Source organism: Crocodylus siamensis, chromosome 5, assembly GCF_052110815.1.
Source record: "Crocodylus siamensis isolate JL-2025a chromosome 5, ASM5211081v1, whole genome shotgun sequence".
Classification (NCBI taxonomy): Eukaryota; Metazoa; Chordata; order Crocodylia; family Crocodylidae; genus Crocodylus; species Crocodylus siamensis.
The window spans coordinates 129,666,583-129,694,115 of NC_143399.1; the positions used below are offsets into that span (position 1 = coordinate 129,666,583).

The 27,533-nt window shown below is 45.5% G+C and overlaps 1 protein-coding gene and 1 pseudogene across 1 annotated transcript; one reads left to right on the forward strand and one right to left on the reverse strand.

The window, feature by feature from the left end:
* The first annotated feature begins 4,017 nt into the window (after positions 1 to 4,017).
* On the forward strand, positions 4,018 to 5,006 carry LOC149864570 (C-C chemokine receptor type 8-like; annotated as a pseudogene).
* Positions 5,007 to 10,638: 5,632 nt separating this feature from the next.
* CASP14 (caspase 14) lies at positions 10,639 to 22,720 on the reverse strand. Its single transcript, XM_090050358.1, has 7 exons — positions 22,360 to 22,720; positions 21,873 to 21,955; positions 19,672 to 19,821; positions 17,225 to 17,453; positions 14,425 to 14,544; positions 12,923 to 13,032; positions 10,639 to 10,991 (listed from the first exon to the last, which is right to left on the reverse strand). Exons 1-7 carry the CDS (start codon positions 22,625 to 22,627, stop codon positions 10,869 to 10,871), a joined length of 1,083 nt encoding a protein of 360 aa, XP_089906484.1. The 5' UTR covers positions 22,628 to 22,720; the 3' UTR covers positions 10,639 to 10,868.
* Between the last annotated feature and the right edge of the window lie 4,813 nt (positions 22,721 to 27,533).

A 27,533-nucleotide genomic window follows, 5' to 3' on the forward strand; every position in this document is an offset into this window, starting at 1 on the left:
AGGAGGACCTGGGAAACTATAGGCCGGTTAGTCTCACCTCCTAGGCAAGCTTTTCGAGAAAATTATGCTGGGACATCCAGGAGGGGCCAGCAGGGGACTGCATGCTTAGGGGCAACCAACATGGGATCATCAGTGGCAGGTCCTGTCAGACCAACCTGGTGGCCTTTTACGATCAGATCACCAGATAATTAGATGCAGGGGTAGCAGTGGATATAGTCTTCCTGGACTTCCGGAAGGCTTTTGACACTGTCTCTCACCCTGTTCTCATTAAGAAACTGTGGGGGCTGTGGTGTAGACACCCACACAGTCAAATGGGTTGCCAACTGGCTGGAGGGCTGCACCCAGAGGGTGGTGGTGGATGGGTCCTTCTCAACCTGGAAGGACGTGGGCAGTGGGGTTCCGCAGTGCTCGGTCCTCGGACCTGCACTGTTCAACATCTTCATCAGCGATTTGGACGAGGGTGTAAAAAGCACCCTGTTCAAATTTGCTGATGACACTAAGATGTAGGGGGACGTGGGCACATTGGAAGGATGCAACAGGCTACAATCAGACCTGGACAGGTCACAAGGGTAGGCGGATGAGAATAGGATGGGTTTCAACACAGACAAGTGTAAGGTGATGCACCTCGGGAGGAACAACCGGCACCATACCTACAGGCTGGGGAACTCCCCTCTTGTCAGCACGGAGGTGGAAAGGGATCTGGGGGTGATCATTGACTCCAAGATGAACATGGGCCGGCAGTGTGGAGAGGCAGTAAGGAAGGCCAACTGCACCTGGTCATGCATCCACAGATGCATCTCGAGCAGGTCCAAGGAGGTGATCCTTCCCCTCTATGCGGCACTAGTCAGGCTGCAGCTGGAGTATTGCATCCCGTTCTGGGCGCCGCACTTCAAGAGAGATGTCGACAGCATGGAGAGGGTCCAGAGGAGGACTACTCGTATGATCAGGGGACAACAGGGCAGGCTCTATGAGGAGAGGCTATGGGACCTGAACCTGTTCAGCCTCCAAAAGAGAAGGCTGAGGGGGGATCTTGTGGCCTGTTATAAACTAGTCAGCGGGGATCAGCAGGCACTGGGGGAGTCACTGTTCCCCTGAGCACCACCAGGAGTGACCAGGAATATCAGTCACAAGCTGCCAGAGGGTAGGTTTAGGTTAGATATCAGGAGGCGCTATTTCACAGTCAGGGCGGCTAGGGTCTGGAACCAACTTCCAAGAGAAGTGGTGCAGGCTCCTACCCTGGGGGTGTTTGAGAGGAGGTTAGATGAACATCTTGCTGGGGTCGTTTGACCCCAGTATTCTTTCCTGCCATGGCAGGGGGTCAGACTAGATGATCTGCTCAGGTCCCTTCCGACCCTAGAAACTATGAAACTATGAAATTATAGTTGTGTTTATGAAACCTGAAATCTATCCTTGTACAAACACAAGGAAGAGACAAGCCTTCTAGGAGACTAGCAAGAAATCAAATGATATGAAAAGAGAACAACTTACTCTTTGTGAGTTTATTTATGAATTAAACTCAACTGCAATCTTGAAAGACTTCTGCAAAAGCATGTTAGGAAAAGAAAAAGGGCTGTAGAAAAAATAATTGGAATACTTGAAAATAGCTTTAGAAAGAGTTGTCACGGCCAACTGGAAAAAGGAATATCCTTTAAAAACCATACGCGTGACCTGTAGGAAGTGACTTAATGCTAGGTAGTAGGAAATGGGATTTTTAGACCAGCCAAACACAGGACAGAGGTATAACACCTTGGTTAGAGTTGAAGATTGTTACTTGGTTTTCAGCTTTAGCTTGCAGTCTCTATGCTAACTTGTTGTTCATCTGAAAAATAGAATATTAATGAGAAATAAAGAAATTAATTAATTAGTAAGAAATAAGCTAAGACACTTTATCCAAACCTTCATGGATGCTGCTGCTGCACACAAAAATCTCTCAGGGCTACATATATGTGGTGACTGCATGTTTTACTCCTGTTTTAGTGATTTACCTATTAAAAGAATACTTTGTGGTCAGAACAGTTTGGGGGTGAGGGGTTAGCAGTTAAGTTCTTCCAAAATTTCCCTTAAATTTGCTAGGCTAAGGGAAATATGCAAAAATGTGCCTCCCTGACACGTGGATATTTTCATGTGGCTGGTCATCAGCTGCAACCATATATACCCCCTCCCCAAAACTGGGGGCTGTGCCCTTGTGCTAATTAGAAGGAGTGGGACTTCAAGCTCTTGCAATTTAGTGCTGCAGCAGCTAGGGAGTATCCACTTTCCACACCATGTTCCTGCAGCTCTTAAGGATATCTTGTGGAGATCTGGGCAGTCTACCCACATTAGCTACCAGAAATTGCCTGCCCATATGTCTGAAAAGGAAGGGAGTACCATATAGGAGAAGAAGTCAGCTTGGCTTTTGCAAGAGTCACATTCCAGGAGTGATGACAGGACACTGTCAACTACATAGGCATTTCTTTCCTGAAATGATTGAGGAGGTTTGAATGTCCCATAGCCCCTCCCTCATGAAGGAGTATTTAATTAGGAACCCTGTGCAATGCAGTTTCCTCAATCATCTATTTGGTTGATGTTACCACAGGAGATAATAAAATAACCCTTGTTCACTTGAAAACCTGTTGAAATTTGGATAGGTCTCCATTGGCTTGAAGTATGACCTAATCAGGGACCTACATCATAGATACCATTAGCTATGCAAAAACCCCTGTGCTGGTCATCAAAATTGTGCCTTTGTTTCCTGTGATGTACACAGAAAGCCTGAAATATGTTTTTCTACTGTTTTAATTACAATTCTTGAAACTTATATAGTTTGCCTACATTCATCATCATGGCAGTATTGGTTAGAGTGACTTTTATTTTTCTTTACTGACACAGCTATGACATCAGAAGTTGTGTAGATGCAGTATAAACGGGTATATACAGGTATTGTTTGTGTTACTCCCTGAACCCACAACACAATTTTTCAGTGAAAAGTATGTTTACCCAAAAATGCATTTGTCAGTGGGGTTGAATCTTACATTTAGTTTGGATGAAAGAAAATGGGAAGGGAAATTTTGAAAAATCAAAATGTTTAGTCTGAATATTTTTTAAAAGAGCTTTCATTTCAAAATGTTATTTTTGTTTGAAAATCCACCTCTTTTTTAAAGAAGACAATTTAAAACAGTGTGGCATAACCTGAAGGCTAACTTCAAGGTTTGATTTGGACTGAACAAATGACATTTTCCTTTTGCTTTGCTTTTCCTGAGGAAGTAAAAACTTTTCCATTCCAGATTGATCTGAACTGAAAAAATCATTATTTGTGCAGTTCTAACAGAATAAATTATGTCAGCATAAGCACTTTTATGGCCATAGGAATAGCATTTAGCATACTCTTGTGAGGTCCCTAGCTTTCCTCCTACATAACCATCCAAATCAGGCTTAAGAATGCCACTAGATGGCAGGGCACCTTAGGCTGTACAATGCTAAGCCTAAATCCTCACTATGATAGCCAGGTTCCATATTCAGCTGCAAATTTTACTCCACCCTATAGCACCTCATGTATTGCCATAAATGCCATCAACATCAGCTGGCATACTAGGCACTGCAATACCAAAAGACACCCTAAACCAGAAGACAGTTTTAGCTTTTCCTGAAGCTTTGGACATCGTGCATTATTGGAGAGTGGAAATATATCCTTGAGACTGGGGAAGAAAGTCAGTTACAGAGGCAAAGTGACTTCTCTAGCTTGCCATAACCCATAGAAGACTGATGAGGCATCAGGACTTTAATCCCTAGACAGATTAATTTTCATCTGGGATTCATTCATGCTGTGCGCTATCCAGCTCATCCGCCTCTCTAAGCGTTAGGGGGGGAAAGGTTCTTCTATTTGTATAGGATAGCCCCCTTCTTAAGGCTGTATTCAATTTGATTATACACCTGGTCTACCTTACCCTTCTTTCATGGCATTGTTGGTGGAAGAATTGTGCCTAGAATACTAATTTAACAATAAATAGAAATCCTGAATGTTAAATTATTTGCTCTTTAACAGATCACCTCATGATGAATTATTCAAATCCAACACCTTCTCTGAATACGCCTGATTATTATGATGACTATTATTATCCTCACAATGCCTCCACCTGCAGCATGGAGGAAATTAAGACAGTTACATCTGTACTTTTCCCAAGCCTTTACATTACAGCCTATTATTTGTGTTGGGCTTGATGGGAAACAACTTGGTCATTTGGGTCCTAGTAGCTTGCAAGAAACTGACTGACATAACTGATGTGTATTTGCTGAACCTCGCCATCTCTGACCTACTGTTTGTTTTCCCCCTGCCCTTTCTGGTGCACTATACTTCAGGGGAATGGATTTTTGGAAATACAATGTATAAACTAGTATGTGGTTGTTACTATATTGGTTACCATGGCAGCATTATTCTTCATAACCCTTATGACCATTGACAGGTACTTGACCATTGTCCGTGCAGTACGTGCTCCCCAAGTTTGAACAATCTCATATGGCATACTTATAAGCCTGGCAATTTGGTCATTGGCCATTTTAATTTCCATGCCAAACCCTATATTCATGAAGGAGGTAACTGATAAAAATGCTACAAAGTGTATGCCTTATTACATTGATAATAATCAACCCTGGAAGCTTTGTACTAAGCTTGAAATCAGTATTATGGCCCTCTTGGCATTCTCATTTTCTGCTACACCCACATCTTTAAAAACCTGAAGAAAAGCCAGATCCACAACAGGTGTAAACCAATTAAGTTGTTTTTTTCATTGCCATCATGTTTTTTCCTGTTGTGGATGCCTTACAATATTGTGCTTTTCCTGGACACCCTGCGAAGCCTGCACATTATCAATGATTGTGAGACAAGCAAAAAGATAGATATGGCTCTAGAAGTGACTGAAGCTTTCTCCTTCATCCACTGCTGCCTGTGTGCACGCTTTCTGGATGGGATGAGTATGTTCTTCCATCCAGGAACAGCACACACACCAACTGCAGGTGCTTCCTCAGCCTGACAAGGAGTGTTAAAACCCGAAAGCTTGCTAACTAAAATCTTTCCAACTATTCAATTTGGTCTAATAAAAGAGATCAGATTCACCCAAAGAACCTTGTCTCCCTTTTTTTAATGTTGCATTTGTAGACAGTATTCAAGTTGTTTGTTTTATTGTTAGCTATAATTATGATAGCTAGATAGCTATAATAATATATTTATATGTATTATATATAAATATATAATTATATACATCTCTCTTACTATAATTAATTAATTGAAATAAGTTCACTATATAACTATAATAATTAGTTATAATTAATTAATTACAATATATATAAATATATCCTTCAAGATTGCAGTAGTGTGTGTGTATGTATATGCTGTATATGTATATGTGTGTATATATATATGTGTGTGTGTGTGTATAATTATAGTTAACAATAAAACCAATAACTTGAATACAGTCTACAAATGCAACATTAAATACAGACAGACAAGGCTCTTTGGGTGAATCTGATATCCTTTTTGCTTAATCATTTCTTTTCTGTATATAGTTATGTATAATAAAGAAACCTATTTGTTTGTTAGACTTAGAGTAAATTCTTGGGCAGTGAGGGATACCCATCTCCAGAGGGCACCTCAGTCAGCAGACCAACCTGAGGGTGTTTCCAGGGCTACTGGCACCCTGAGGATCCAGGTTTTACTTCAGTACCACTCCCCAACCCCCTGAGTGTGTCTATCTAGAATTGAACCTGTATAAACTGAGTGTAGAATTGAGCCGACTCAACAAGACCAAAAACTCTTGTCAAGACTGTAAGGGGATGGGGGTGTGCCACTTACCGTGGGACCCCGATCCCCGGATGTCCCCTGGAGAGGAGGGGTACGCGTTGGACCGTCCCGCTTCGCCGCTCTCGCCTGCCACGACTTGATGGAAATATGGGGTTCACCCTTGCCGGGAAGCTGGCGGTCCACGTGGGGTACAGTACCTCCAAGGTCCAGGGGTCCTGAGGGCTCCTCCTCCCCTACACCCTCGCCCGGTCCTCCGGGTGGGGAGCCTCCGTTGGGGCTCCCTTGCCTTTGTCTTAGCTCCGCAGTGGGGGGGGGGGTACCCCACACCGCTGGGCCCTTCCCCGGAGTCCTATCAGCACCTAGTCTCCTTGGTGCTGATCGCTCCACTCGTCCTGAGGGGTCTCTAACTCCGGGTCTCACTCTCTCGACCCGGGGAACTACAACTCTGTCCCCCTGCCCGCGGGTCTTCCCCGCGGCCAAGCGACCCGCAGCCGCCGGAGGAGGATCCCTCCGACCCAGCCTCCCTTCCCGGCTTCCTCCGGTGCAATGGCCACCGGTCCCTGTTGTACCTCCGTCCGTTCGGGGCCTGCTGCGCCCCCTGGCTCCGCCGCGTCCGGCCTGGCCGGCTGGTGCTGCGCCGCTCCTGGCTTCGCGGCGGTTGGCCTCACTGCCGCCGGTCCTCGCCGCCCGGCTCCCGGCTTTACCGCACCTGGCCCAGCTGCCTCTGGACCTCCGGCTCCCGGCTTCGCCACCGCCGGCTCCCTGGCACTTGGCCTCACCGCTGCCGGCTCCCGCCGCGTGGCACGCGGCGCGGCTGTACCTGCCTCTGCCGCTCCCGGCTCCGCAGCTCCCGGTCTCGCCGCTCCTGGCTCCGCAGCTTCCGGCTCCTCAGCTCTGGTCCTCGTAGCTCCCGCCGGAGCCTCCGTCCTCCTCTGCTCAGGGTAGGCGGTTCCTTTTTATCTCCCTGCGCCGGTCCCGCGTCGGCGCGGTTCCAGTTCCGGGAAACCTTAAGTTCCCCGCCCGGCTTCCGGGCCCGGACCCGGAAGCGGGGCGGAACTCCGGGATTCCCCGCTCGGGCCGGGCCCCTCAGGGTCCTGGCCCCCTCACAAAGACAAATAAGCATGAAGTCCTATTATACACTTGTATTTCCATCTGCGGGGAGAAGCTGCATAAAAAGCATAGGCAGAGACAGTGCATCACCTTCCTGCCAGAGAACTGGGCAAAAGTCAGTGGAACAAATAAAAGACAACTCAGGAATATGTTTGACAGGTTCTTTTCTTCTGGCTTGATGAGACTACTTTCTCTGCCTCACCTGAGATGACTCTAACCACTTGATTTTTAGAGGAGTATTAAACAGACACTGAAGTAGAACCTGCATGTTCCAGTGCCCTCTTTGTGGAATGTTCTTTTCATAGGGAAGAATGAAATAGCCACTGGTAATGTGACTGAGCACAAGTGAGCCCTGACCAGACCTATCATTCTTTAGCTGCCAATGGCTCCCATAGTCAAACAAACCCAGCTCACTTGTGAGCAGGGATCCAAGTTTTCTGTTCAATTTGGGAAAACATGAATGTCGCAGGGCACTACGGTGCCTGCTCCACTTAGAGCAGAGATTGCCCAGGGAGAGAGCAGGGACAGGGGCATCCCCCCCACTGGGAATCTGGACGGACCCAGGGGAGGCGCAACCAGACCGAGGGTCAGTGAGGACCTAGTCAGGGAACTTCTGGAGGGACTAGATATGTTCAAATCAGCTGGTCCTGACAATCTCCACCGCAGAGTGCTGAGGGAATTACCTGAGGTCGTTGCAGGACCCTTGGCACAGCTTTACGAGCACTTGTGGTGCTCTGGTGAGGTGCCAGAGGACTGGAAAAGGGCCTATGTGGTCCCCATTTTCAAAAAAGGGAGGAAAGAGGACCCAGGAAACTATAGGCCCATTAATCTTACCTCGGTCCTGGGGAAGCTCCTTGAGAAAATTATCCAGGAGCACATCTGCAAGGGACCAGCGGGGGAGATTATGCTTAGGGGCAACCACCACGGGTTCATTAGAGGCAGGTCCTGTCAGACCAACCTGGTGGCCTTCTACGACCAGGTCTCAAAAGCCTTGGATGCAGGTGTCACAGTGGGCATAGACTTTTTTGAACTTTAGGAAGGCCTTTGACACTGTCTCTTACCCCGTTCTCATAAAAAAATTAGGCGACTGTGGTGTCGATGCCTACACAGTCAGGTGGGTCACAAATTGGCTGGCGGGCTGAACCAGAGAGTGGTGGTGGACAGGTCTTTTTTGACCTGGAGGGATGTGGACAGTGGGGTCCCCAGGGCTCAGTCTTAAGGCCCGCACTGTTCAACATCTTCATTGGTGATTTGGACGAGCGGGTGAAAAGCACCTTGTTCAAGTTCGCAGATGACACTAAGATGTGGGGAGAAGTGAGCATGCTAGAAGGGAGGGACAGGCTACAACTAGATCTGGGCAGGTTACAGAGGTGGGCAGATGAGAATAGGATGGATTTCAATATGGACAAGTGCAAGGTGTTGCACCTGGGGAGGAAGAACCAGCAGCATATCTACAGGCTGGGGAACTCCCTTCTTGTCAGCACAGAGGCAGAAAAGGATCTTGGTGTCACTATTGATCCCAAGATGAACATGGGCCGCCAACGTGGGGATGTGGTCAGGAAGATCAACTATACCTTGTCATGCATCCATAGATGCATCACAAGTAGGTCCAAGGAGGTGATCCTCCCCCTCTATGTGACACTGGTCAGGCTGCAGCTGGAGTACTGCGTCCAGTTCTGGGCTGCTAGAGGCCGGAGAACCTGAGCAGGTCCCCCAGTGGCTGCAGCAGTGGCAGCAGCAGCCCCACCCAGAAGCTGTGTCAGAGCTGGGGCCTTCCCACACACTAGGATGGGAACAAAATACGCAGGCTGGGTGGAGTACAATTTATTGGTGGGCACCTGTGGGTTGGAGGAAATTGCCTGGGGGGGCAGGATCTGGACTACAGGCCATATTTTGCCCATCCCCTAAGCTAGTCCAAACAAACTCAAAGGCATATTCTCCTCCTTATAGCACCCTCCTTGAGGATTCACTTTACCTCAACTGCCAGGGGGAAGGAGGGAGCGAGGGCAGCTCCACTCCACTGACAGACTGTGACAGAGACCGGTGAGCAAGTGCCTGCCATCTAGTGGGGCACAGGTCCAAGCCCTTCTGCTCTCTGTGTTGAGTTACTCAGATTGCCTCCTGGTAGTGTCCATAGATTCTATGTATCTATTTTAATAACCTGTTAACCTGTCAAGTTTGTGTTCATTTTTTTGACATTCCTATTACAATATATTCTTGTTATTTAACTTTACTTAAGTTTCCAGTGTGTGTGTATGCAATTTCAAGCACTTAGCCGAGTCAGGCAGTGTAGACTAATACTAGATGTTATAGCTCCACAACTCCCCCATTCTCTGGCTGGGATCTTTGGGTTAGCTTGCTAAATTAAGAGACTCTTGGCCTTCTTCAGGAACCACTGAGCCTCCCCGACCCCGCACACAGGGGGATTTGCTCAGTGCTTCTGAAACACCTCTGGGCTGCCCTGAGGGGTGGGAACAGCTGGCAACATCTGCATCCCACTCCATGGTTCCTTGTCCCTGGAGCATTTGGGCTAGGTACAGACAATGAAAAAGCCCAGGGCTGAATTGATTCAGTCCTTGCAGGTTAGTCTAAGATGCTGGGATTAAATTGAAACAGAAGTGAACAGACATTTACCAGCTCTCCAGAGAGCTGTCTGGAGAATTCCAGGTCCTACTCATCCTCCTGATGTGGCAGCCTGTATTAGACCCCTGCTACCAAGTCCCTTTCCCCCTGACCCCCTTGCATCCTGACCCACAATACCTCAATTTGCCCCTCCTCTGGTCCCATCTTGATTATGGATGATGTATATTGTTCCTTAACATAGACAGCAACACCCCCACCCTCTTTTCTCCCTACTTTATCACTTCTATACAGCCTATAGCCCTCAATTCTTACTGCCCAATCGTGGGTAGGGTCCCACCAAGTTTCAGTTAGCCCAACTAAGTCAATGTTCTTGTTTGCAAGCAGGAGTGCGAGTTCATCCTGCTTGGTCCCAATGCTCCTAGCATTAGTATAGAGACACTTGAGCCCCCACAGTGGGTTCCCTTTGTGCCCCACTGTTGTGATGCCAATCGGCCCCCTTAGTATATGGGCTGTTCCAGTGCATGGTTCGTGGTTTGTTGATCCTAGATTCTCTCTGTTGTCTGCATCCCTATCCCTCAACAAACCTAGTTTAAAGCCCTGCATAGGAGACCAGTCAACCTGTAAGAGAACAGATTCTTACCTTTCAAAGAGAGATGAAGACCATCACGTCCCATGATTCCCCTTTTGTGGAAGCGCGGATCGTGGTAAAAGAAGCCAAAACCCACACAATGACACCAACTCCGGAGCTGCAGGCTGGCGTCTTTGATGCAGGTGTTGTGATGCTGACCATGACCACTGACTGGGAAGATTGATGAGACCACCTGTGGCCCTGTCTTCCTAAGCCTGGCCCCCAGAGCCCTCCAAGAGCCACTCTAAAGCACCCACAGTGTCTTCTGCGTCAGCATCCCTGCATTTCAATATGGTGGTGGGAGCACTTTTAATGAAATTAATTTGATGAGCTTAGTTAAAACATCCCCGCCACCATTTTGAAGCATAGGGACACTGAACACTCAAGTTGTCAAGGCTGCTGAAATGTGCTAATTACCAGGCATCCCTCATGTCTACAGGCACCCGCTGATTAGTTAAGTACTTTGGAGATTTAAATAGTACTACAGAGAAAAAAAGTGTTCTCTAGAGACCTGGAAAAAACAAGAGAGTTTCAGAAAACAAGCAACTTTTTGTAGGGTTTAATTTTATTTCTAAACAGTATAAATGAAGTAGAGTAATACCCCAAAGTAGATTTTCCAAAATTCTTATAAAAATGTTTAACAATGGGACTTTTATTAAAACAATCACATCAAACAGCTGCTAAAAATCAATAAAACTAGCTGTTTAAAAGGAACTTCTTAAAGAGTTTTGCAATAATTTGTGAGAAGGAAACTATTCAATAGGCAATGAATCTTCACTTATTAGCCAGTCTAGGTGTAAGGTACACAGCCTTGGTTAAAGTGGATTCCATGACTATTGTCACTTTCACAATGTGGTTGTCTATCTTGAAATCTCTCTGCATCAGCTCCTTATTTACCTGAAGAATAAAAACAGGTAAGCAATGAAGTTCACTTAATTCGAAATCTACACACAATACGTGGTATATCCACAGACCGAATCTGGTATATGGCATGCGGGCACATCTACACAAGATTTTTACTGAGGATCTGACTAATTAGCTGTGCAGTAAAGTCTCAGTGTCTACATGTACGGCCATGTGGGGCTGCAGTAAACTAATAAACATAGCCCTAGGATAGTTCTTGTCCATATAAGTACTGTCCTGTGGCAGCACTATTTAGCGCACCGCAATGCACATGTAGACGCTGACAGAGCTGGCTGAGGCATGAAGGTGCTTCAGTGTCAGGGGCTGCCTGCCAGCTAGCCCCCCACACTAAAGCATCCTTGTGCCCCAGCTAGCTCCTCTAAAGCATGCTGAGCTGCACTGGAGCAGCTCCAGGCCAGTAGGGTGATCCCCCAGCTTCCTGCAAGCTGGGGCTACTCCAACCCAGCTTAACATGCTGTAGTCCTGGGTACACACTGAGACATACCACCCAGGAAAAATAAAGTCTGGTGCAAACTAATATCATGTGAAGAGATACCCTGTATGCGTCTGTCTGAACCGAACCTGTATAAACTAAGTGTAGAATTCAGTCAACACAACAAAACCAAAAACTCCTGTCAGGGCATACAAACATCAAGTCCTGTTATATACTTGCATTTCCATCTGGGGAGGGAAGCTGTGTAAGAAGTGTAGGCAGGGATAGTATGGTACCTTCCTGCTAGAAAACTGGGCAAAAGTCAGTGAAACCAATAAGAAACACTTGTGAACAGGATTGATGGTGTCTTTCCTTCTGGCTTGATGAGACTGCTTGCTCTGCCTCCCCTGAGACAACTCTAACCCCTTAATTTTCAGAGCAGTATTAAACAGACACCAAAAGAAAACCTGCATCTTCCAATGTCATCTTCATGGTACATTCTTTTCAAAAGGAAGAATGAAATAGCCACAGGTAATGAAACTGAGCGCACAGACCTACCATTCTGTGGTTACCCATGGTTTCATAGTCAAATAAACCCAGCTCACTCATGAACTCTGCTCTGAGTCACCGTTTGGATTGAGTCAACTTGTTTTAAGGAGATTTACATTATTTTATAGTTCATGAAAAGTTCATTTCACTTGCTGCAGCTTAGCAATAGTATATAGTTATATCAACGTTATTACTTTAGCTGTCCCTAATGAATGAGATCTTCAGCTGATGTAGACTAGCATAGCTTGGAGCATCAAGCTCAATATATTCAACAATTAAGAATGACCAGGAAAGGAAATTTAAAATACCAGTGTTTAATTCAGTCTGTTATTGCTTATCTGTAGACAGAAAACAGGAGTACCATGTGGTTCAGTGGTAGCATCCTTGTCTACCACACAGGACACGTGAGTTTGATTCCCAGATACTTATACAGCTACAGCCATGGAGGCACTAAATGTCTGGTCTTTGGATTCCATCTCAGTGGCCTAAAGGGAGAATGAAAGGTCTGGGCAGCCTCTACTTCTCCATAAATTCCTGCCTAGGAATATGCATTGAAGGTATGGGTGACCCTCATGCATACACCATGACTGAGGGGGACAGATGGTTGTCATACAGAAGGCAGGCATATCATTCTTTGTGTATTTCTTCTTGGATTTGGAAAAAATCAGGAATCAAGTTGAGTCTTCCCTATTTGTGTTGCAGGCATAAGGGCATATTGGAAGCTTTTACAAAGTGTAATTGAAAGCACATGGTACTGAATCTTTAAATGAGTTGTGTTTTCTATCAAATGATTATTAGCTGCGGAAGAAAAATGTCCAAATATCCACTGTTCAGCTCACTTGGACACATGAAAATGGTGCAAAAAAGAGCAGACACCTCATTAGTTTTCCTATGCAGGCTACTTTGCAGATATATTCTTTACACAGTTTTGTTACATACTTACCTTTGTAAATAAATCCCCAAGGTGCCACTTCATGCCATGCTGTGAGAACACTTCATTCATTGCTTCAATCATCCTTGATCCATGTTTTTCGTTACGCAAAGCAACATAACCTACAGACAGGCAAAAGAGAATGAATTTTCAACTTTATTCTATTTTTTAAATGAATGTTAACTGTCAAATGCAGCTTATGAATTTCTTAAAATATTGCCTGGTCTCTGAGAAGGTAAAGGGGAAAGCTTCCCCACAGCCATGTAAATGTCATCTGAGTTGTGGCTCAGTGACTCTTGCAATGAACTTGACATCACAGAGGGTATGGAGGAAAGAGGCAAGGAACTGTCAGAATACAGCTCTATCCATCCAATCAAGTTGGACTGGTGATCTGCATTTGTGTATTTTATTTTCCACAAGAAAGCAATGGCATAAAGTAGCATTTTCCCTGCTAAGTGTGTGCTCTATTTATATATGCACAGTTAAGCAATTGCATATCTTAAAATAGGACCTTAATGGGATTAGCAGAAGCACCTATATCTCTAGTTCCCCAGTGTAGCTCTATTGGTATGATGCACACGTCTGCACACACTTCTGGCTTTTTCGGTTTAGTTAACATGCACTGCTAAATATCACGAGCAAAAAACTTAAAAGCACACTCATACCACACTAAGAGTTCACACAGAGTGTTATATGGTTATGTTACTTGAATTTCATACCTTAGCTACACCAGTATAAGTCTTCATATAGGAAGGATATAGAGAAAAGAAGCACAATAATTATACATGGATAATAATAAATGTCTATGCTAACAGAAGTCAATGTGTGTTAACAAAACTTTCCAGGATCAAAGCACAGTTGAGAAAGTCCTTATAAAAGTGGTCAATATATAGACATTGGTTTCAAGATACGTAGCACAGCTGTAAACAGAGTAACTCTGTGACAAATATAAAAGAATTGCATAGCCTGATTTCAGGATGAAGTTTAAAATAACTGTAACCTCTTTAGCACTTGGATTCAGACTTGGGAGAGAAAACAGTAAAAACAAGGGAAGGAAAACAATGGTGGAAAAATGATATAATGGAATGGATAAAAAGATATAAGATTGGTTCGGAGCACCTACAATTCCCTGGGATCCCAATGCATCCCACAATGCACTGCTGAATTTCCCACAGCACACTGGGACAGATGGTGGTATAGAAACCACTGGGTGTCTACCTATGGACATGCTGCCTTGAAACAACATAACTGCATGTGCTATGGCAGCATGTAGTACTACTGGCTGCTGTAAGCCAATTCCAACTTTTACTGACAAAACTTCTTAGTGTTTATATAACTTGCAACAGGGGCTGGATGAGAAGGACTCATAAAGATCTCTGTCTTTTTTGGGGGGCTATTCCCAGTCACTGTCATTCACAATTTAGGGGTACAGATACCGTATTGTAGATGTGTAGATGTGGTGTAAAATCTTGAGGCAGGACATGCAGAGCCAGATTTGGGCTAAACTCTCTTACCCTTCTGAGTGGAATATACAATATAGTAATCGCTACTTGTTGGTAGCCTCATGGAATCCATCATGTCGTCAGATTCCTGGAAAGCATTGTCCATTCGTTCAACTCCTTCATCTTTGTTACCTGTTTTTTATGATAAAGCATATGTTTAAGCATATTGTAATGTGACGGTCTACTACAGTGCAAAAAGTTTCACAAACAAATAATATATCAATAATTAGGGCTGTCAATTAATTGCAGTTAACTTGTGCAATTAACAGATTAATCAGTTCTTACATTATTTTTTTTAACACATTAGTCGCGCACACAGTTTTGGAGCCTGCATCTGGGCTCCACTCCACTGCCCTTGGGCTGCCCAGTGAGTAGCAGTGGCAGCACAGAGGACCACAGGGCAGCCCAGCATGGACTCCAGACATCTGCAGTAGGGGGTGGCAAATGTGCAGGCACAGGCACAGATAAGCAGCCACAGCCTGCACATGGCCAGAAACATAGCCCAGCTGCATGTAGAGAACTGCCCAGCAGGCAAGTTGGTGGAGGGGAGGAGAGGGGAGGGGAGGAGAGGGGAGAGAAAGGGCGGGGAGGGGGGCAGATCATGGCCCCCACAGTGGGGCAGGGCCTGGGGCCAGGGCAGGTGATGAGATGGAGCCACAAGCAGTTCTTCCATGAGTTCAGGAGGACTGGGGGGATGTGGATCCCTGCAGCTGTGTGACCCCCCAGGGGAGTCATGGAGGGCATGTACCACCCAGTTTTCTGAGCGAGGCAAAGGCAGGGGTGGGATGCCTACTGTGGGCTGGGGCTCTGTGCCCTGCTTCCTTTCCCCCAGGATCTGTACAATGCCATGTTGTGCCTTCCACCACCGGGCAGGCAGGGGACATGCAATGCAACCATGGTGCAGCTCCCAGGGTAAAGGCAGAAGGGTGCAGAGCCCCAGCCTGCAGCAGGCAGCCTGCCTTCACCCCTCACACAAAACCAGGGCCCCTCATGCCTTCCCTAGGGGTGTGCACAGTGGTGGGGAGCTGCACCCCACACACCACTGAATGAGGTGCCTGCAGCTCTGTCCAGTGAGCGACCCTGGCCCTGGGGCCCCATTCAACACAGCCCCACTCCCTCAATCAACATGGGGGCCTTGATCTGCATCCATACCCCTGCTCGCTCCCCCTTCCTCCTCCACAGACTTACCTGCTGGGCACTCTGCGTGTGTGTGTGTGTGTGTGTGTCTGCCCCTCACTCCCAAGCGACAGCCACCCTCAGCCCTGCTGCTACCCATCATTCCTGACCCCATGGTACCCTGCATCCTGCCAAGGCAAGGTCAACTCCTTTTCGGGATGCAGAACTAACCATGATCAAAGTTTTTAACTGTTTGACTGCCCAACCAATAATATAATAATACTACAGTATATCACAAAGAGAATCTTATTTCTTCTATGTCAAAACTACAAGGGATATCATGGCACTATTATCCTGGCAACCTGACAAACTCCCTGCTATATGCATACTGTAAGCACACAAACTCTAAGGTAAGAAGGAGAAAGAACAAAAGAGAGAAAGTAATAATTTTGAGAAAAATATTCAAAAGGGAAAAATATTGATAACAGATATCACACACATGTTCTGCTTGTTCATATTTTATCTGGCAGAAACCTGAATGGAAATCAGTTGGAAGTTTACAGATATTTTTAATGAGTATTTTTTTCACTTTTCAATCTGTCTTAGCAGGTTCTTCCAGAGTCATGCAAATAGCATCTATCCCACCAAAACCAATGTTAATGATTTTAATTAAAACTTGAAATTATCTTGAACTGGAGAGAATTCTGGCTTTGGCCGTATCTCTCTCTAAGCAATGTCACAAAAGAGATTTTCTTGGTAGACTGCCATAGTATAGTTGGAGATCTGCAAGGGTAAGAAGATCAGGAGAAGGTCTGAAGAGTTATCAAACCTTCAAATTGTTGTACATTGAAAACTTCATTCCCCCTTGACTTATTCCTTGGGGGGGTGGGGAGGGGGGGAGGGTGTTTGCAATTCCAGAACACAGTCTTCAAGTAGCAATAGCAGCATACTAAATGTCTAGTTAGTGTATCAGTGTAGCATACTAAATGTCCAACTTAGTGTATCAATTGCAATTGCAATCAACTTGCACTTGTGAAATACTGTATCTTGCAGAGAGCAAATGGCCACAAGCAGACAATAAGGGAAACCTTTCTGAAGCTACTGTTCAAGCAATGGAAAATAAATGAGTTGCTTAACTAAGCTGATTCTCTTAGGAGGTGGAGCAGAACTCTAATCAGTACACAACTGCAGGTACCAAGGCCAAACTTAAGATGGGAGTTTAACCAAAAGGTGCAGGTTCTTATAGAAGCCTGGCTTCACATCTCCTCCCTTGGGATTTTTCCTCATCACCCTAAGTCATGCATTCATCCCTCCAATAAGGCATGAAAAATTGCCTTATTTCAGGTGCTTCTCATAACCATTCTCCCAGTTAGGAAGACTGCATTAGATTTGTTTAGACTTTTGCTAAAGCAAAACTTACCTAGGTGTCAGTTACTACCAAGAGGCACTGTGCTGAGTGGAACATGCTCTTATGATGGTGTATTCAACACTGCCTGCCATGCAAGTGAGAAGCCAATATTGGGAAATGTATCCTGCTCTCCAACAATGACATGATAACACTGAGAACTGCAGCAAACTCCTAGAGTAGACTTCCAAATACTGGACACCTTGTGCAAAGACCCAAAATGATACCTTCATTGTAAAATGACAAGCTCCAGTACCACTCATAAAGTGGTATGACTCATAAAATACATACTTCCTCTGCATGCCTGAATGATAAAGATTTTCGGCTTTCCTTGAAGTTTTGGACAGTTTGCATTGTTGAAGAGTGGAAATATATCTTTGAGATTAACTTTGTCTTTATCTTCCCCACAAATCCAGCCATTTTCTCTCCCATGGCTCATAAGAGTGATGAGGCAGCAGCTAATGACATCTGCCGACTGATTGATTCCATCACGGAATTTTTCCAACTTTGGCACTATATCCTGGAGAAAAGGATGATGGTAGATGTATTGATTAAAATCATTTTCATAAAATAATGTTTAGTTGATTATGTAAAATAAAACAAAGAGCTCAAAAGGAGGACAATAAGCAGACAAACAGAATTATTTGAAACCACTACTGCACCTTGTATTGTGAAGTCACCTGTAAACAGGAGCAAGAAGGAGCTGTCCTACAGTGCCTCTTGAAGGAGAGCCTAGTGCTATACGTTTCTGACTTGCTTACATTTGAACTTGATTCTCATTTTTCATTCTGGTGTTATTAGGGGTAATTCCACTGAAGGCATTGGTCCTCATATTCTTTTCTGTCTGTAAATATGCCTTCATTGGCCAAATCTGACCCAGGTGGATTCAGTGTACATCAGGTGCAGATGAGGTAAATTCAAGCATGAAGCTAACCTAGGAAACTGAAATATATCAGGAATGGACCTCTGCTGTTTGATGAGAAGCAGATTCTGAGATCTGCCATGTTTAGTCTGCGGGGAGGATTCTCACAACACAAAGTTAATATGCTCTTACTCTTTCCTCTTTCTAGAATAATAAAAAAAATTCCAAATTTCCCATTAAATGGTATTTGTCTGAATGGTATCAGTTGCAGTGCTATCAAAAAGACTTATTTCTAATTTCAACTTTTTAAATTATATAATATAGAATAAAAACTTAGAATCAAATAGTTCCTTTCCAAACAGGCAAAATTGTTCAGCTCTTTCTTTCCCTTCATTCATGACGAAGCATTGTGGATGATCAGAATGCACTTCTGTGTTTGAGAGAAGCAAGGATTTCTTAGGGCAAACTCATTTAGTGGTTCAACTATGTGGTTGAGATAAAGCTACACAAGGTTTCAAATGCAAGACATCCTTCCTCAGGTCTCAGATCAGAGGGAGCCAGGCATGGCATCTGGGTGTACATTTTGCATTTGTGCACCCAGAACCTGCACCAGAATCCTGAGGACCTGACCTTGTGCGCAATGAAGTCAACAAAAATTCCCATTGGATTGTGTGGTTCATTTCAAAATTGAAAATAGTTTTGTAGCTTTGCACAAATAGTCTCAGGGATGAGCTTGAAATCATAAACACAAACCTTTTCTTTTGGCTCAACACATCCCACTTTCCAAATAACGGGCACGTCTATATGTGCTATTAACACAGGGCACTAAACTCCAGTGCACATTGCATTGGAGTTTATTGCCATTTGAATGTGTGCCTGGGACTGCAACATGTTGAAATGGGTTGGAGCACTCCAAAGGTCAACCCGCCAGCATGAGGCTCTTCTGACCTGGCTCAACATGCTACAGAGACCAGCTGAGGCACAAGGGTGGTCTTGTGTGGAGCTAGCTAGCCGGCAGCCCTCACATTGAAGCACTCTATGTCCTAGCCAGTCACATCAGCATCTATATGTGCAGTACTGCAAACTGAAAAAAACAACACAGCAGGATAGTCCTTGTATTTACAGGTCCTACTCTGCTGCAAAGTTCATCAGCTTACTCTGGCCTAATAGGGCTATATGTGTAGAGGCAAGGCATTGACTGTGGAGTAAATATGTTGTGTCAATGCACTCAATTTGAAGTGCTGAACTCCAGGGCACTCTGAGCCATCATAAACTACTCCTGGGCACAGCCTCTACACGTGCAACTGGGAGAACAGCAATATGAGCTGGAACAGAAAGTTTAATCCAGGGCTGCTCCTACCCTGCTCTTCCCCAGTCTCTGAGTGGCAGTGTTGGGCAGTGGACGACTGCCTGGGTCATGAGGGTGCTGACACTGTGGAATCATGTGGCTAAGAATTTCCACTGACTTGTGCAGGAGCCAGGAGTGTGTGACTCATTTGAAAAGATAAATTAGCTTTTTAGCTTTGCACAAATAGTCTCAGGGATGAGCTTGAACTCAGAAATGCAAGCCTTTTCTTTTGGCTCAGCAGATACCTCTTGCCCTAAACAGAGAGGACATGCATGTGAGGAATGCTAACTTTAGAAGTTAAGCAAGTAAAAACTTTCACGGTATGATTCACACCCTAACATGCAGGTGTTCAATGCCGTCACCTTCAGTCCTGTCTTTCCTTAGCTCCAGTAAGATGGTGGTCAAGCACATCTAAACATCATAGTGTTTCTCAACAACTTTAAACATCTCTGAGTGAGAAATCTTTACAGGTATAGGAAGATCTTGATTTGAAACTTTCTTCTTTTTATTATGTGAACTTGGATTTACCTGCCCAATGGGGTTTATGCATTCTTGGTGAGTAAAGTTGTAGTGTTGAAACAACTTCCTCATTACTTCAATATCTTTCTCCGCACCAGGTCTATTTGTTTTCACACACATCAAGAAAGCCATGCGTCCATTCCTCATGTCATACTCTTCCTGTTGATTCAAACCAATAACACAAAATGCTTACACATATGTAAGATCTGCAGCTTGACAGAACAACCTTGATCTAACACTTTGCACTTTTCTCCATGCAATGTAAATGACTGAGAGCCCTATCCTGCAACAGTATAGCAAAATCTAAGTGGAGATGGGCATAGAAACCATCTGTAGGATCAGGCTTTGTCTACTCTTGTCAGCACTAGCAAAGGTAAAAATAGTTCAGTTGCACCTGTAGATGAGTCAAGGTACTTTCAGCACCATTTTACAGCCTAGTCTTGACAAGCTCAAAAGCATATTCTCTTCCTTCTTATAGCACCCTAATTTAGGATTTAATTTACCTCAACAGCATAAAATTCAATAAACCACGAGGAGAATCAGACCAAAAGTTTAAAGTTAAAGTATTCTTTAACATTAGCAGCAGCTGTTTATAGAAATGCATTCAGAGTTTCAGGATTTTTATGTAAGTTATTTGTACATTTCAGGTGTAAAAAACAGTGTCTTGATCCCTGAATATTAAACACATGGGCGTTATTACAATATAAAAACTAAGCACAAGAAACAAATACATCCTCATAGGAGATGAATTAGCTGACTATGAGGACCAAATTCTTTAAAGGGAGAAAAGGAAGGATGCTTCTCATCCCTCAGCCTTTGGAATTAGTTGTTATATCCTTGGCTTGTCTCTGAGGATAAGGCTTCTACTCATGGAATTATTTTGCCCTTAGTTACAGCTCTGCAAACCAACTGAAGTCTATTCAGGCAGAACCAGATACACCATTTCTAGAAAAATGGAGTGAAATTGAGATTTGTGGATGTAAGTTGCAAAGCTGCCATTATCTTCAATGGGATTTTTTCATATTTAAATAATAATTATGTGATATCTAGGATGCAGCAGTTGTGTGCAACTGTAGAAATGAGGGAAATAAGAGTCTTTCTGATAAATGCTTAGAACTGAGGTACACCAATGGCATATAGTAACTTCAGCAAACTGCTAAGAGCTCCAGAATTCTCCATGCTGTCTTTCTTTGTCTTCCATCACTTCATGAGGCTGGGCGGAGTATTTTCAGCACTCACAATTTAGGCATAAAAATAGCATTGCCTTTAATTCCACATACAATGCCCTGTTGATTTATTCCATTCTCCAGACCACATGATGAGGTTTTGAAGTTGGTTCCTTAGTCCCAGTTCCCTTTTCAAAAGCAATCTATACCCAATAAAAGCTTGTCATTCATGAATTACACACGCTAAGAAGATATAATTTCATCAGCTATGCACATTTATTAATTAATATGTAAAATAATATCCTGCATCAAGTACTAGCCCCTAAACAAAGATCAGATTAGAATGGGATTAGGGAGCATAATACTTCTTGGGCTACCCCAGACTGCCCTTTCTCTGCCACTGGGGCACTGTCCCAAAGAACAATCCTGCCCAGCCCAAAGCTCAGTTTGTAACAGTAACAGCACGAACAGATCCTTTCCCTTTGTTTATCCGTTACTTTTGTAACATGCCAAATTGTCCAACCTTCAGACTTATACCTTGTCTTTTTAGATAAGGTACTCCAATCCTACTACATTTTTGGTTTTGGCTGGGGGAGCACGGCGGCGGGAGCCTGGTGCCAGTGAGCAGGAAGCTCCCGCAGATGCCACTGTTGGTGGTGGGGGTGGTGAGCACTGACCATGGGCCAGTGACCACCCGCAGGCACTGCCAGCAGCATTGACAACGGCCGGGGTGATCAGGGACTGCCCACAGACATCACCGGTGGTAGCGTGGCAAGCAGCAACTGCCCGCAGGCACTGCTGACAGTGTTGGCAGCACCTTTTTGCAGGGGGTGTACTGCCATGCGCAGGGGGTGCACATGCACCTGCATACACCTCCTATGCATCGCCCCTGCCCTGCCCACATCTCATGTACCCCCAGGGGTACACGTACAACCGGTTGAGATACACTGGCCTAGACTATGGCTAAGAGCTTTAGTATAACTCAGGTTGCCTGCTACACTGTTACCTAGAGAACTGAAAAATAATAACATCAAAACCAGTTACCAGCTCATCGGGGCTGCTCTTGATTTCATCGTGTGTCTGCTGAGCCGCTTGCCATTTCTCATTTGTTGGGACAGCCACTGAGCCTGCATTTAAAAAACAAAAGCATCAGTGTGACTCAAGGCATGGGTAAGGTGACGGGCGTTTGCTTCCGCTTGTGTAGCCTGCTTCACAGAGCACCATATCTACATGGTCTCCAGCCTGTCCAGACGCGACTCCCATTTCCCCCTGCCCGGGGCTCGCCTCCCCAGAGCTGCACAGGCTGGCCGGCAACAGCTGGGTAGGGCTGGCATGGCCTGGAGGGAGCGGGTTTTGAGGAGGGAGCACAAAGGCCGCACAAACGTTTGCCCTCCAGCCCCGGAAAGCCAGGAGCTGCTCTCCAGGGAGCCCGTGGCGAGCCGCTGGCCGCAGCGAGGCCCTTGGCCAGCCCCGGCCTTGCGGAGCTGCCAGGGAGCGGCGGCGCGATGGGGAGGCTCGTGCCGCCCAGTACCTGGCCCGTGCTCCTGCCCCCGCCGCAGCGCCACGGCCAGGTCGCGGCGCCCGCTCAGCTCCAGCGCCTCGCTCAGCACCGCGGCGGCCTGGCCAGCGGCCGGGAACAGCTGGAGCAGCAGCTGGGCCAGCTCCGCGCGCGAGCCCGCCGCTTCCAGCCGCGCCCGCGAGACGCGGCTCTGGAATCTCAGGTGACACCGGCACGCCTTCAGCTGGGCCTGGTCCAGCTCGTCCAGGGCCTGCAGCAGCCTCCGCGCCTCCGCCGCCATCACCGCTCCCTGCGGGGCGGGCTCTCGGCAGGAAGGAGCCGCGCTCGGCGCGCTGCCCCCCGCCCCCCCCGCGGCAGCGCCAGTGTCCAGCCACTGAGGGGCTGGCTGGGGGGGGGCCGCTCCAGTGTACCGGAGGGCCGTGCATGCCGCGCGGGGAGGGGGCAGGCGGTGGCGAGCGCTGACCGGGAGGCGGCGACCACCTGCAGATGCCCGCGGCGAGCGCCGACCGCCGGGGGTGCGCTGCCGCAGCCAGGCACCCGCCTGCACCCCCGACGCCTCGCCAGCGGTAGCGCCCCCAGCCCCTGTCACGCCTGTTGTGCTGGCATCAGTTCCTCTGGCCTAGGAGAGCACTGTCCCGGATAGCACTAGCCTACAGCAAAACTAGTCAATTTACTGCACCCTAATACCTGGGCATGTGTACGCCAGGCCTTACTGCAGAGCTAATTAGTCAACTCCGCACGTGTAGATGGACCCATGAAGCTTGTTTGCTTCAGCGGCCTCAAGCCCAGCCCCAGGCAGGAGAACCCCACCCATGCTCATTCATTAAGGGCTGCCAGTAACCTAACTATAAGCTGTCCATCCTATTATCTTCAATTTGGGGTAAAATAACAAAAAGTGAAATTATTGAAGAGCTAGCTTTAATTGAAGGCTACCAATACCTTCCCCAGCAAAGGGAGAGCTCTTTCTTTTATCTTTTATAGGAAAACAGATTAAATGTGAGGCCATGGCACAACAGATGGAATCATCAGCATTTTCTTCTCCTAAACCACGGCTTTCCTATGGCAATGAAAACCGTCTTATCTGTTTTGTGTTGTCTGGTTTATTGTTGCTATTAAAAGTGTATATGCATATGAATATCATGTAGATGTAATAGAAAGTGTTGTACATACACCATCTGAAAGTTAGAGTTGTCTGTGGATCCTAGACCAGGACACTTCTGTCCAATTTGGACTGGAAAATGCCCTAATCCTTGGAGTAAAAAGTGGTGTTTTATGTGAGAACTTAAGTAAAAGGCACCACTTGCATAGCCAAATGGCATTTACAGGGTGGTAATGTGTGTATTCTTTATAACCCTGACAATTTCTGGTTTTGTTTTTATTACTTTCCAGGGAATCCCATTAGTATCCCATTTGGAGTATATAATGCCAACTTTCTAGGTTGTGTTTGGAAGCGAATTAACTAATTGTTCTGAAGAAAATTAAAGAATTGAGGGTTGGATCCCATTTGAAACCCATCCAATCAGCACTGTGGGTTAAAAGCAGGCTTGTTATGGAACTGGGTGTAGTGCTCTGTGGGTGACAGCATCAGATTGGAAGCTGAACCTGCCTTTCATGATTCATAGATTTCATAGACATTAGGGCTGGAAGGGACCTTGTAAGATCATTGGGTCCAGCCCCCTGCCCCAGGGACAGGAAGTCAGCTAGGGTCAAAGGATCCCAGCAAGATAAACATCCACAAGTTTCTTGAAAGTGTCCAGAGTAGGTGCTTGCACCACCTCTGGGGGGAGTCTTGTTTCAGGCCTTGGGGGCTCGGACAGTAAAGAAGTTTTTCCTTACCTCCAGCATAAAACAGTCTTGCAGGAGTTTGTGACCGTTGAACCTTTTCATCCCTTGGAGTGCTCTGGTGAACAGGCATTTCCCCAGATCCTGATGCACACCCCTGATGTACTTATAGGTTGCCACCAAATTAACCCTGAGCCTGCACTGCTCCAGGCTAAAGAGTCCCATAGCTTGCAGCCTGTCTTCATAAGGCCTGTTCTCCTGCCCTCTGATCATGCACGTGGCTCTCCTCTGGAGTCTTACAAGCTTCTCCACATCCTTCCTAAATTGTGAAGCACAGAATTGGATTCAGTACTCCAGCTGTGGATTCAAGTGACTGAAGGATTTACTGGATACAATTTGGCTATATATTGGAAGAAAACCCCACTGTTGGCGGATACTCCATCTGGAAAGGTGCCTAAATTCTCTGGCAAGCATCAAAGGAAAAAGTGATGGTATAATGTTTCAACTGAAGATGGGACCACAATAAACATTTTATATGTAATTGTTTTTATTAAATAAGATCTTACAAAAATATTGCTTATTAGCGGTTATGATTTTATGTATTTTGTACCTCACTGAACAACACAGGGTATAAAAACAAGACCATGGTTATACTGTGGTGTCTCCAATTCCATTAGGGTTGAATTTTCACTTTTGCAACAGACTTTGTCTCATCCAAAAGTACTTACTATAGTTAAGTCCATTAAAAGGTACAGCCACAAAACAGTGGTTCAAATTAAATACAACATCAATAATGTTTTTCAGGTCTTAAAAATAATGCAGGAGGCTGAGAAGCATTTTTGGTGGAAAATTTTGCTAGGATGAATTCCTACTGCCCAAGGAGTTTTAAATCTAATGCTTCATCTGATTGTGGTGATAATTGGCAGCCAATTGGCTACGGTCATTTTAACTGTTACTTTGGCTTGCTGAAAGTATTGCCATGTTAATCAGTTGCATAGAGCATACCCTTCAGAACCTCATTTTGCCATGTGCTGTGTGCCGGTCTTTGTTCAAGAGTCACCATAGCAGCATCTACGCCAGGTATATAAAAATGCCAACATGATCATTTTCTTTATTCTGGATGGTTTTAGTTAGATCATCTTAACTTAAACCACAATTATTCATGATGATTTTACTTACAACTGTCCTGTCAATTTGTAGAACTGTGTTCCTCATGTCCATTCACTTATCTTTGCAACTTAAGGAATTTGTTTTTGTGAAGTTCAACCGTGTTGGAATGGTGAGAAACACATTTTTAATTTTCCTAAAAAACTATTTCTGCTTTGTTAATGTCTTTCTTGAGTAAAGATGAAGACAGATTTAGAGATCATCACTGTGATAAAAGGGCTGTAAAATGAAGAAACACTCAAAACTTCTTAATATCTGTCCACTACTGCAGTCCTTGTTTTTGTGAGTCACACAGTTACTTTCAAGTAATGCAGGATCCAGCTTTAGATTATTATTATTTTACTACGTGCACAGCTGCCCCTGCCCCCTGCACCTTCTGGACAAGCCATCCATAGCTGTGTCCTACCTTGCCTCAGCTGGGCAGCACCTGCACCTGCTCCAACCCCAGCCCCAGCCCCAACCCCAGCCCCACTCCCTCCCTCACCATGGGGGCCTTGATCTTCTCCCCCACACCTCTTCACTTTCCCATGCCCTTTCCTCCCTACAGACTTACCAGATGGACGCTGCTCTTGAAGCTGTGGAGCTGCATGTCAGCAGTCAGATCAGTATTGGCCAACATGGCTGGATAATAATTGTCCATTGGTATTGGCGAAAAAATTCTTTAGCAGTACACCCCTAACAGGAGGGCATCTTCCCTGTTAATCTCTGTTACTTTTTCTATACCCTTTAATGCTATTACTTTGAAGGACATGAAGAAACTCAAATGGGCACTGAGTGTCATGACAGCAGATATTGAAATTGGACAAACACCTTGTTTAAACAGATGGTCTGATCCAGTAGGTCAAATCCAGTTACAGAAAGAAGCCTTCCTCCACTCCACTGTCTTCTCCTCCCTCCTCCCCATTCAGGCCAGGGAAAAGCTCTTGAACAGAGCTCACCTCCTAGAGAGCAGGCATTACATGCCTAAAGCCTACACTTTTCCCTTTCACACATGCATAATAGGTATCACTAGATTCTTCAGTGACTGACTGAACACTGCTTTGTGAACTTTTCAACTAACTAGCTACACCAACATTTCCCTTACATTTGGTAGGCTAAGGGAAACATGCACAAATGTGCCTGCCTGCCTGTGATAACTCGGAGTTGAATTGTTTTGAAAGTTGCCTAAACATTTGAAATAACCTGGGACAGCCTGAAGTTAAATGGTTTGTCTCAAACGTTGTAAGCAAGCACATTACTGCAAATGCTGACTCTGTGGTAACAAGTGCTGGGGAAAGTGGGAAGCAATGCAGATCAGTGCACTGTACCAGCTTCCTTAAGCTGCATCTTGTATAAAGTTGGTTGTTTGCGAATATGAGCATGCGCCAAACAAAGGTCACATTTTGGTCAACTCAGCTACCATTAGAAACCCCCAACGAGGCCACCGACTCAAATGGGGAAGTTTCTACAACTCTAAACTGCGCAAGTCCGAGTGACGACAGCCAGAGGCGGAACCACCATGAGGGAAGAAGATAAAAGGCGGACAGAAAAAAACGCGCGCTCGTTGACCCATCACCCACGGATCAAGAAAGAAGCGCCAGCGACGGAGACATGTGCCGACAATGCAGGATCCAGGGGTGGTAATATCTCTCTCTCTCTCTCTCTCTCTCTCAAGTTTTCCTTCCTTCTCCTTGCCTCATGCGAATGTTTCTAGTAATGACTTTTGACCAAGGGTTTTAATGTTGTTATTGAGTTAACCAAAATAAAACAGTGAATTGTTCACTTTGAGAGTGTTGCCTAACCACGCCACACAGAGGATTGCAAAAGTACCTCTCCCTTCACCCCACCGAGTGGGACGGGACACTGACACATGGATATTTTCATGTGGCAGGTCATCAGATGCAGCCATACATTTCCCATATCTGTTCTCTCCCTCAAAACTGGGGGCAGTGGCTCTGTGCTAATTTGAAGGACTGGGGACTTCGAGCTCTTGCAGTTTGGTGCTGCAACTGGTAGGGAGGGAGTATCTACTTTCCAAAGCACATTCACACAGCTGTTAATGATATCCAGTGGAGATCTGGGCCCTCTACCAGCATTAAGTACCAGAAATAGCCTGCCCATGTGTCCGAAAAAGAAGAGAGTACCATATAGAAGAGGAAGCCAGCTTAACTTCTGCAAGAGCCACATTTCCAGGACTGATGACAGGACACTATCAACTACATAGGCATTTCTTTCCTGAAAAGATTAAGGAGGTTCGA

Bases quoted from the DNA above. Each gene is read 5' to 3' on its own strand.
- CASP14 (XM_090050358.1), bottom strand. From the start codon at position 22,627: ATGGCGGCGGAGGCGCGGAGGCTGCTGCAGGCCCTGGACGAGCTGGAC. The intron at 19,822-21,872 runs GTAACTGGTTTT...TTGAATCAACAG, and splicing joins AGAGCAGCCCCGATGAGCTG to GAAGAGTATGACATGAGGAA. The intron at 10,992-12,922 runs GTAAGTATGTAA...TTTATTCTTCAG, and splicing joins TTGGGGATTTATTTACAAAG to GTAAATAAGGAGCTGATGCA.